Source organism: Mercenaria mercenaria, chromosome 13 (genome assembly GCF_021730395.1).
Source record: "Mercenaria mercenaria strain notata chromosome 13, MADL_Memer_1, whole genome shotgun sequence".
Taxonomy (NCBI): domain Eukaryota; kingdom Metazoa; phylum Mollusca; class Bivalvia; order Venerida; family Veneridae; genus Mercenaria; species Mercenaria mercenaria.
Genome location: NC_069373.1, coordinates 39042884 through 39054957, shown reverse-complemented (window position 1 = coordinate 39054957; position 12074 = coordinate 39042884). Strand labels below are relative to the sequence as shown.

At 36.3% G+C, this 12074-nt stretch overlaps 1 protein-coding gene across 2 annotated transcripts in view; it reads left to right on the top strand.

The window, feature by feature from the left end:
- LOC123528713 (VWFA and cache domain-containing protein CG16868-like) overlaps positions 1–12074 on the top strand; it is a 137902-nt gene that overhangs the window by 40559 nt on the left and 85269 nt on the right. For both annotated transcript variants that reach the window (XM_045308663.2, XM_053521596.1), the window contains exons 7-8: positions 6554–6694; positions 8377–8542. In XM_045308663.2, the coding sequence (XP_045164598.2) occupies positions 6554–6694; positions 8377–8542 (307 nt within the window). The remainder of the gene's footprint in view (positions 1–6553; positions 6695–8376; positions 8543–12074) is intronic.

The window sequence follows — 12074 nt, the reverse complement described above, 5'->3', positions numbered from 1 at the left end:
CTCATTTTCATGAATGAAACTGAGTTTGCTATAAGTAGCTTTGTTGTGCTTTATACTTTAAAAGGTTATTCTTAATATAGATTTGAGTTAAGAGTGATATAAAATTCAAAATCCAGATATATTTCAGTAAAGCAACAAATAATGCAAATGCTGATTACCACAACTTAGTAATGAAAAAGAATTTGTTAATGACGAAAGAAAAAAGTTTACACCCTGCTCAAGAAGCCAGCTTTTTTCCACAGCACTGACTGACATTCCTTGTACTCCTTTAATTAGGACTAGCTGGCTTGTAACATAACTTTATTATATACCTATAAAAATTCTGTAAAAAATCGGCTTGTATTTCACAATTAAATATGAACAGACAGACATAAATTCCGTATTGTACCTTTTAACTTCCGTATTGTACCTTCCGTATTGTATGCTGCCGGACTATTTTCATTAATATGCATGACCCGGCACATTTCTATAAATAGCGCACATTAAAACTTCACTAAGTTCCATTTAATATCGATAAACATTGAAGATTTCGTTCAAGAACAAAACAAGAATCAAAATGGTAAAGGTATATAATAAAAGGGTCATTATAACAGTATCTAGATCTGGGACTTTGTATTCGGCTCGAGTGGATTTTGCAAGGTTGGATCACACTCGGCGCTTGCGCGCCTCGTGAGATCTGATCTGGCAAAATCCACTCGAGCCGAATACTGCATCCCAGATTAAGTTACTGTTATAATAACCCTATTGTATTACCCAGATATACAAGATGTATTGTGTTTGTATAACAACTCCTAAATGGTACAGATTTAAGGGATATATTGTGTGTTTTAATTGACCTGGTGGGGTGGGGTTTTGCAACTATCCCCTGCATTATTGTGCAGGATATACAAACAACCATTGGCAGGTCTTCAACATTGTCGAAACGTGAACCTCTCAATTCCTTCTTGATGGTGGGGAAAAGCCAAAAGACATGATGTTAGGTCTGGAGAGTACGGGGGATGTGGTAGAGTTTTAATATCTAGCCCAGCTAGTGTTGTCTTGGTAACGACAGATGTATAGGGTGTTGTGTTGTCATGGTGAAGGTAGAAATTGCCCACAAGCTCCACCATCAAGAACGAATTGAGAGGCTCGCGTTTCGACAACAAACACCTGCCAGTGGTTGTTCGGGAGTGTATCAGGAAAATACCAACAGAAACTTCAACGGCTGCTTTAAATCTTGGTTTCACAGACACGAGAAGTGTGTGAAATAATCTGGAGAATATTTGAGAAATTTTTACATGTGTATTGTGTCCGACATTACGACATAGACTTTCTGCAATTATTTATACATTTAGTTGCCCCAATCACCTTTACCTAACATTGCTGTGGTAATAATAATTAGCATGTTATTTTTAATTTTGTAACTTTGCTTCTGAGAAAGAGTAAAAGGTATATGGAGCTATGTATGTTTAAAGGATTGTGTAAAAATATTAAAAAATAAGAATGTTACGACACTTGTCCAGAAACTTTCCGAACACCCCTCGTATTATTATTATTATTATTATTATTGGCATTAATTATCATTATTATTATAATTATTGGCATTAATTGTAATAATTATTACATGTATTGCATTTTATAATTTGGGTACCTGGATGTTGGCCTTTCTGGTGGATGATGTAGGGCATTTATCACTCTTCATAGAATGATAAGATGCATTGTCGCATACTATGGCAGACTTCTGATGCAGGTTCAGAAGAAGATTTTCTGTCATTCACTTCAGGAACTTCTCCCCGTTCTTCTCATGGTGATAGTGGCCAGAGGCCTTATACACCAGGCATGCTCCTGTGATGAAACCTGACTTGGACCCAGTGTGCACAACAATTAATTTCTGTCCCTTGCTAGTAGGAGCCAAAACACCATCAGTATCGTGACTTTGCCAGCAGTAGTTTGCGGTGTGCCTGTCCTTCCATTCATAGAAGCGCAAAACTGCCTGTTTTTCTACCAAGACCTTCCTTTGGCTTTTTTGGCTTTTTCCATTTGAAACCCAGTTGGTGCGAGGTCTTATGTAGGTGAGAATGACTTCCAGGATATGCCATATCTTCCCTAATATCATCAAGAAGGTTCTATATAGTGTGGGAAGCTGGCTCGAAACTTGAAAATCTTGTTCTACACTGCCGTCTCATCAAAATTGTCTATATTTTTGTACCTGTTCTTCTTGGTTACTGTTACTGGATGGTGAGAATTGTCTTTCTCCTTGACAACATTCAGCACGGTTCTGTCATTGACGCCAATAGCTATGTAGGTTCTTAGGGTGCATGCGCCTGGTCGTAACTTGGAAGGCTGCTTAGATTCTTTCTGAAAATTATGCTTTTACTTTGGTCACTCAGTGTTGTCGTTTTGCGTGTGTGATTAAATTAAGTTATATACATTTAATGTAACATGAAACAGAGTGCACATAATGCATGTGCATCATGTTACGCTGATTTCTTATTCAGTGGCCATCTACCTTATATTTGGTGTAACCAATGTAATGTTGAATTTTAGTCGTTGGTTACTGAAATATTACAGAGTTAAACAATTATAATGCTCTACCTATTTTGCTCATTTTTAGCTCGACTGTACGAAGTATAAGCAGAGCTATCCTACTCGACCCGGCGTCGGCGTCTTTCCGCGTCCCCACCTTGGTTAAATTTTTTTTACACTTTCTCTTTTTATGCCCCCGAAGGGAGGCATATGGTTTTTGAACCGTCTGTCTGTCGGTCTGTCGGTCTGTCAGTCTGTCGGTCTGTCCGCAATTTTCGTGTCCGGTCCATATCTTTGTCATCGATGGATGGATTTTCAAATAACTTGGCATGAATGTGTACCACAGTAAGACGACGTGTAGTGCGCAAGACCCAGGTCCGTAGCTCAAAGGTCAAGGTCACACTTAGACGTTAAAGGATAGTGCATTGATGGGCGTGTCCGGTCCATATCTTTGTCATCCATGGATGGATTTTCAAATAACTTGGCATGAAGGTGTACCACAGTAAGACGACGTGCAGTGCGCAAGACCCAGGTCCGTAGCTCAAAGGTCAAGGTCACACTTAGACGTTAAAGGATAGTGCATTGATTGGCGTGTCCGGTCCATATCTTTGTCATCGATGGATGGATTTTCAAATAACTATGCATGAATGTGTACCACAGTAAGACGACGTGTCCTGCGCAAGACCCAGGTTCGTAGCTCAAAGGTCAAGGTCACACTTAGATGTTAAAGGATAGTGCATTGATGGGCGTGTCCGGTCCATATCTTTGTCATCGATGGATGGATTTTCAAATAACTTGGCATGAATGTGTACCACAGTAAGACGACGTGTAGTGCGCAAGACCCAGGTCCGTAGCTCAAAGGTCAAGGTCACACTTAGACGTTAAAGATCATTTTTCATGATAGTGCAATGATGGGCATGTCCGGTCCATATCTTTGTCATTCATGCATGGATTTTAAAATAACTATGCATGAATGTGTGACACAGTAAGACGATGTGTCGCACGCAAGACCCAGCTCCGTAGGTCAAAGGTCCTAAACTCTAACATTGGCCATAACTATTCATTCGAAGTGCCATCGGGGGCATGTGTCATCCTACGGAGACAGCTCTTGTAATGCCCCCGAAGGGAGGCATATAGTTTTTGAACCGTCTGTCGGTCTGTCCGCAATTTTCGTGTCTGGTCCATATCTTTGTCATCGATGGATGGATTTTCAAATAACTTGGCATGAATGTGTACCTCAGTAAGACGACGTGCAGTGCGCAAGACCCAGGTCCGTAGCTCAAAGGTCAAGGTCACACTTAGACGTTAAAGGATAGTGCATTGATGGGCGTGTCCGGTCCATATCTTTGTCATCGATGGATGGATTTTCAAATAACTTGGCATGAATGTGTACCACAGTAAGACGACGTGCAGTGCGCAAGACCCAGGTCCGTAGCTCAAAGGTCAAGGTCACATTTAGATGTTAAAGGATAGTGCATTGATTGGCGTGTCCGGTCCATATCTTTGTCATCGATGGATGGATTTTCAAATAACTTGGCATGAATGTGTACCACAGTAAGACGACATGTCCTGCGCAAGACCCAGGTTCGTAGCTCAAAGGTCAAGGTCACACTTAGATGTTAAAGGATAGTGCATTGATGGGCGTGTCCGGTCCATATCTTTGTCATCGATGGATGGATTTTCAAATAACTTGGCATGAATGTGTACCACAGTAAGACGACGTGTCACACGCAAGACCCAGGTCCGTAGCTCAAAGGTCAAGGTCACACTTAGACGTTAAAGATCATTTTTCATGATAGTGCATTGATGGGCATGTCCGGTCCATATCTTTGTCATTCATGCATGGATTTTAAAATAACTATGCATGAATGTGTGACACAGTAAGACGATGTGTCGCGCGCAAGACCCAGCTCTGTAGGTCAAAGGTCCTAAACTCTAACATCAGCCATAACTATTCATTCAAAGTGCCATCGGGGGCATGTGTCATTCTACGGAGACAGCTCTTGTTTCAACTTATCTCTGTAATTACTTGATGGATTTGATTCAAACTTTAAATACTTATTCCTCATCATCATCCACATCATCTGATATAAGGGCCATAACTCTGGCACCAATATTTTATGAATTATCCCCCCTTTTCACTTAGATTTTCAGGTTAAAGTTTTGATGCACCTTCACTCTATCTCTGTTATTACTGAATGGATTTGATTCAAACTTAAACTAGTTGTTCAACATCATCACCCACATCATATGACACAAGGAGCATAACTCTGGCACCATTTTTTCATGAATTTTTCCCCCTTTTTACTTAGAATTTCAGGTTAACGTTTTGATGCACTTTCACTCTACCTCTGTTATTACTGAATGGATTTGATTCAAACTTAAAATAGTTGTTCAGCATCATCACCCACATCATATGACACAAGATGCATAACTCTGGCACAATTTTTCATGAATTATTCCCCTTTTTACTTAGAATTTCAGGTTAAAGTTTTATGCACTTTCACTCTATCTCTGTTATTACTGAACTTAAACAATTGTTCAACATCATTACCCTTATCATATGACACAAGGTGCATAACTCTGGGACCAATTTTTCATGGATTATTTCCCCTTTTTACTTAGAATTTAAGGTTAAAGTTTTGATGCACTTTCACTCTGTCTCTGTTATTACTGAATGGATTTGATTCAAACTTAAAATAGTTGTTCAACATCAACACCCACGCCATATGACATAAGGTGCATAACTCTGGCACCAATATTTAATGAATTATGCCCCTTTTTGCTTAGGATATACTTATATAGTGTTTTGATACATTTTATCTTTACCTCTCTTATTACTTTAAGTTGATATTTTTGAAATAGACTCAGGCTATTGTGCAATTGGAGTCATTAAACACTCCAGTGACAGCTCTCAGATGTGCCCAGTTTCACTATCCAGCATCGAAATAGTCGAGCGCCCTGTCTCCTGTGACAGCTCTTGTTAGATCACCTAAGCACGAAGTGCTATAGGTGAGCTATTGTAACCGCTCTTTGTTCGGTGTCCAGCATCATCTGTCATCCGTCAGTATTTGCCTTGTTAACACGCTAGATTGTGACCCAATCTTTATGAAACTTGATCATGTGGGGTCAAAGACTAGGTCACTAGGCCACATCAAAGGAAAATCTTGTTAACACTCTAGAGACCACATTTTAAGTTTGAAACTCATGAGAATTGGTCAGAATGTTTGTCTTAGTGACCTTTAGGTCAAGTTAGAATCTGGGTCATGTGGGTCAAAAGCTAGGTCACCAGATCAAATCACAGGAAAAGCTTGTTAACACTGTAGAGGCCACATATATGACCCTACCTTCATGAGACTTGGTCAGAATGTTTATCTTGATGATTCCTATTGCCAAGATTGAAACTGGGTCATATGGGGTCAAAAACTAGGTCATCCAGTCAAATCTAAGGAAAAGCATATTAACACTCTTGAGGCCGCATTTATGAACCTATCTTCATGAAATTTCATCAGAATGTTTATCTTGATGATTCCTAGGCCAAGTTCAAAACTGGGCCAAGCTTTAGTCTCCAACACATGAGATGCCCTACAAAATATTTATGGAAAATGACTCTTTGTCTTAAAATGACATAACCACAGAATAGGAAAGCAATTTGTAACAGAAAAAAAGTTATACCTAATCATGAGAATTATTTTTGTAACAACTCTCTTACTAGAAAAGCCACATTATTGCATGTTTATAACATAAATGTTGACCACTCTGAGAAGATGTTTTAATAGTTGATTGCTAAATTTAAGTTACCAAGTGGATGAAAAAAAGCCAAGTATGTTTAGTTATAAAAGTAAGATGTAGAATCAGACCTTGTTAACAGTTCTGCATTCAAAAATCAGAAATAGTTGGTAAGTAATACAGTGGTTAATAAACCTTTTTCACATAACTCAAATTTCTGATTTTGGTATAGTAGAGTTTCTATTATTTTGAAGATATTTCTTTTGGCTACAGTGACTTAAAGCTACTTGTGTTTTAAATTTGTATTCATTTTCTGTAGGATAACAGAGCTCAACATTTTATTTACACCCTTGGCAAGCCTGCGGACAGTGAGACATTGGACAGGCTTGCTCAAGTAGCTGACCAGAATAACCTGAAACTGGAGAAATCAAGTGGTGTCAAAGTACAAGCCTGGCCTCAGGTATGTGATTTTAGTTTACCAGTTGATTGGGAGGATATAAATGTTAAGGAGTGGGAAAGCATGTACTGTGGAATTATTTAATTTCATTGGCATAAAATGTCATACTTTGGGCCAAAATGGCTACTGTAAAAGCACATTTTTGATGGGTCAAAAGTTCACGAATTTGAAATTTTGAGTATGTTCATGAGGTTTAATATTCGCAAAATTGTTAAAATGGTATCCTACTTTAATTTGAATTATACTTATGGTAAATATTTACAGGAGGATTAATTTTTTTACCGAGATGTAGGGCCTTACGAATATAGTGAAAATTAAACCCTCACAAAAATTTCTGCTTTTGTAGTATGTCATGGAGATTTAGATTCATGGATTTCAGAAGTTGAAATCCATGAATTTAAATCTCCATGACATACTGCAAAAGCAGTAAATGAAAAGTAATTTTGTGTGTTTATTTGGATTTAATTTCATTGATTGATGCAACCAAACAATATACGAAAGTTGGTCTCCCACCAATACTAATGATTACATAGTAATTATTATCTGAATATACTGGCAATTAAATCATTTGTCACATTTGTCTGAATTTTGAGAGAACAGTAAGTTTTCTATTTTAATGCCCCCCTTGCAAGAACAGGAGGTATTTTGTTTTACTCATTGTTGGTTGGTGGAACATTTGGTTTCATTAACTAGAAAATTCTTGGTATCACGATGGTCAAATTTCATTTTACCATTGCCTGTAGCCAGTAGACAAATCTTATAACTTTGGGTGACTGTACGTCAAAGGTCAAGGTAACAGTGATCTTGGGACTGAAAATGGCACAGGCAATCTTGATGGGCAATTGTCTTTTACAACCAGCTCTTGTTTATTGCAAAACTTTGGTTTAATTCATGTTGTTGAGGTTGCACTACTTTAGATGGCTTTATGGTCACTGACGCAATTTAACAGGAGAGAGAGCAGAGAAATGTGAAACCTTTTCCTGCAAACAATGTTGAGACATTAACTGTACCAGTGTTTACAATAACAGTAATAAATTTCTAAATTTCCTTCATTTCAATTGTTGTTCAGTAAATACAGGTTAGGCGTATAAAATGTTTCCATACATTATTTTTTTTTACCAGCATCTCTTGATTTTCATTTCTCCTGATAGTACCCTTGTTTAGAAATGTCTGGCTTAAGTATATTTAGACATTTGAAATACACAATTCACAGTCAAAGGCTTAACATGGAAAATAATATAATGCTGAAAAAAAAAGTAGGAACAGTGCAGGTAAATGAAAAGATGTAGGGATGCATCACAGATTACAATATAATCACATAAATTCTTTAAAAGAAATATTTTTAGAAGCACATACATTAAGATAATTCCCATTTGGTTCTTCATCTTCAGTATAATATGCCATTTCTTTTCAATTTTAGACTTATTAAAGCTCTTTTCCTTATGACTCCAAGCAACTATGTAATATCCAAATAGATGTTTACATTGCAGGAAAAATTTGAAGACAGCACTCATTTTGGTCTCCAGAATATCTGCATGGACCATGAAATTAAAGCTTCAGGAGTTTTTGATAATGTCATGTGCACCAAGTAGTATAGTATTATAACTATATACCTTTAATGTTTCTTAAAATTGATTATTATTGTTGCAGTTTACATAATTGTTTAACAGCCCCTATCCTTACAGATTCCAGGGCTAGTGACAAACCAGTCTGTTGGACCAGAGGGAGTTCTTGTTTCTGTCGACAATGGGGCAGATTTTGTATCTGCTGTAGGAGAGTATTTTCAGAGGTTGCCATCCCAGGTAGACAAGGAATTGACAACCTTAGTGCCCATTTTGGATGATAAGTATGGTAATGTTATTTTCATGGAAAATTTGTAGATACTTTGTGTATATTATTTTTTTTGAATAATTGAAAATTTGTGTGAAACTTGTGTATCTTTTGGTGTGCAAGTAGTTATAGTAAAGTTTGTTTTTGCTCACCAGAGCACAAAATAGGGGCCTCCATGGCCAAGGTCACTCTCTTCAAATCACTTGCCCCACACAGAAACTTAGCATAGATATTTCTTGGATGGTTCTTTGTCAGTGTCTCCTCAGAAATGTTTGGTAGAAGTTGATGAAACTTGGCATAGATATTTCTTGGATGGTTTTTTGTCAGCATCTACTCAGAAATGTTTGGTAGACGTTGATGAAACTTGGCATAGATATTTCTTGGATGTTTTTTGTCAGCATCTACTCAGAAATGTTTGGTAGAAGTTGATGAAACTTGGCATAGATATTTCTTGGATGTTTTTTGTCAGCATCTACTCAGAAATGTTTGGTAGAAGTTGATGAAACTTGGCATAGATATTTCTTGGATGTTTTTTTGTCAGAATCTACTCAGAAATGTTTTGTAGAAGTTGATGAAACTTGGCGTAGATAATTCTTGGATGTTTTTTTGTCAGCATCTACTCAGAAATGTTTGGTAGACATTGATGAAACTTGGCATAGATATTTCTTGGATGTTTTTTGTCAGCATCTACTCAGAAATGTTTGGTAGAAGTTGATGAAATGTTGCATTGATGTTTCTTGTATGGTTCTTTGTCAGCATTTTCTCAGGAACCCTGTTGTAGAAGTTGATGAAACTTGTCATAAATTCTTCATTGATGGTCCTTTGTCAAGGGTGTTCAAATCATTTTGCTCTGTGCAGAAGCCAAAACAGAAAAAAACTTTAAACAAGATATCCTCCTAAACTTTTTGTCAGATTTTAACTTAATGTTGCAAAATGTTCCTAGACCTACCAAGATTGTTAAAATTAATCCAATTTGTCACAAAATAGCTGCCTAGTTTGTTTAAAACTTAGCTGCCAGAGGGCATGGTCACTATGCCCTATATGTATATAGTTTGACCAATATTCTTGTCAGAAGCTGTTGACTTGATTTCAAAAAAAAAACTTTGTACAAATGTTCAGTTGGGAGTCCGCTACAAAAAGTCTTAAAATTAATCAGATTCATCTTAGAAAATATGACTACCATGCAAATGGTGTGGTCACATTTCCATGTATATACATAGAAGAACTCTACACATCTTTTCAGAAACAGCTTGCCAGATTGTAAGACCATTTACCAAGATTATTCAAATTGCCAGTTAGTAGCAAAACATGGCCGTTGGAGTTAAAAATAGAAAAAAAATCAAACATCATTGTCTCATGAAGCACTTGTAACATAAATTTTGAAATAACTTTGCTGCTGACAGATGTGGCTGTTTTTTTCCTGTATGCCTGTATGGAAAACTTTAAAAATCTGTTTGTCTGTTTTCAAATTTATTTGGCAGATATATTTCTTGGATGACTCTCTGCCTTAGCTGTTACTGTAAAACCACATATTTTTGCTGGGTCAGAATTTCGTGAATTTCAAATTTTAAGTATGTTCGCGAGGTTTAATATTTGTGAAATTGTAAGAATGGTATCCTACTTGATATAAATTATACGAATGGCAAATATCTATGTGAGGGTTAATTTTTGCGAGATGTAGGGCCTCGCAAATATAGTGAAAATTAAACCCATTCTTCTTTCATCCAAATTTCTGCTTTACAGTACCTGTTTGAACTTTGAAGTCTACATTGGTCTTATATACTGAAAAGTAATATATGTCACAATTGAGTGACAACTGTGATAAATCTGGCAACATTACTATCATATTAAGATTAAATATGATAATACAAAATTAATGTTTACACATAAAATAATTAAAAAGAACTACTGACTTCTCTTCATGAATCAGAGGTGGAGGATGAATTATTTGAGACGCAGTGGCTTACCAAATCATCATGGGATCGAACCTAGGGATCAAACTCATTACCCCAAGATCCCTAGATCTGTGCTGTCTATATTGAGCTAAATGGGCAATCCATGAATTTGTGTCTTGTAGCTTACCAAGTCATGCTCCTATGAGTGTATATGAGGCTCTGGCAGTGTTTGTTGGTCTAAGTACTTCCAGCGAGTCTAATCTTTTAATTTTTGAGGTTTAAATTGCATGAAAATCTCATTGTGGTATATTTCTGCATGCACTAATATTATAAAAATTGCATTTTCCCCCATAGATTTCCACTTGACAGAGGTACATATTTTTCAGTTCTGTCAAGCAAATGAACAGGCTTTTTTTATTGCTGGATACATCACGATATGGCAAAAAATTAAGAAGAAAACATTTGGATTGGAATGTGAAGAACTGTCACAAAACATTTTGGACAGTCGTTGTTGTCTTGCTAATATACCGAACAGCAAAAGAAACTATCCAATTTTATAACTGGGGTATTTTTTATTAAAAAAACTTAAATTTATAAATCACTTGTGTATTTCATATCACATTACAATTGAAGAATTTCGCGTGTAAAATTTTTAAGAATCAATCAACCATGAAGTCAGTAGTTCCACAATAGCCATTTTGCACGAAATTCCCGTGCGTCTGTAATTAAAAATTTTCTTTGTGAAATTTTATTGTCATTGGAAATATTGATAATTGACTAACTCGAAAAACAGCATAAAATTTAAAAAATATTGTTGCTTGCACCGCATGACTGAATCAAATTTAGTGCGAGCGTCCAATTTGGATGCTACAATTCAATTGACGCGAAGAAGATATAGCCTTTCAAACGGCTATTGTGGGACTACAGACTTCACAGTTGATTGATTTTTAAAAAATTGTCACATGAAGATCTCTAAGTGTAATTTTGGTATGAAGAAACAATTAAAATTTGAAAAATTAATTTTTTATTTCAAAATATATGAATGGATCGCGATAATTTTATTTTAACGGTACTTGGTAAAATCCAAAAACAGGTAAAGCAGGTATATTATAATACATGTTACTGATATGTTTTAAACATATAACATTTTATTAACCTTCATAATGTCTTTAACGAACGAAACTTTGGTTTCATTTTCCTTGCAAAAGTTTTCTTTCTTCATTTAGCAATGTTAATAGATTCAATGTCTATTCTAATAGGAGATCCGCTGCAAAATGTCAATCAGTATTCCTTTTCCGGGTAAAAACATGGAGAAAAATAAAAAAGTAGCTCGTCCTGTATTCGAACCTGCACCGTAAGCTTACAAATCATACATGTTAACCACTACACCACGCCGCTTCTTACATAGGTTTTGCGATATAAGATATTTGTCATGTAATGTGTCTACCTGATTCCCTAATTCATTGTTATGGGTTAATCCGGTATTAGTAAATAAAGGCCACAGTTATCGCGTTTTGTTAATACCAGTTATACATCTGGATAGTTTCTTTTGCTGTTCAGTATATATGGAAAGGCTATCAGCTATGAACTTTATTGCCAATGAAGCAATTTGAGTAACTTGTTAATTGTACTTGAAATTAAATATACATGTAGGCTTA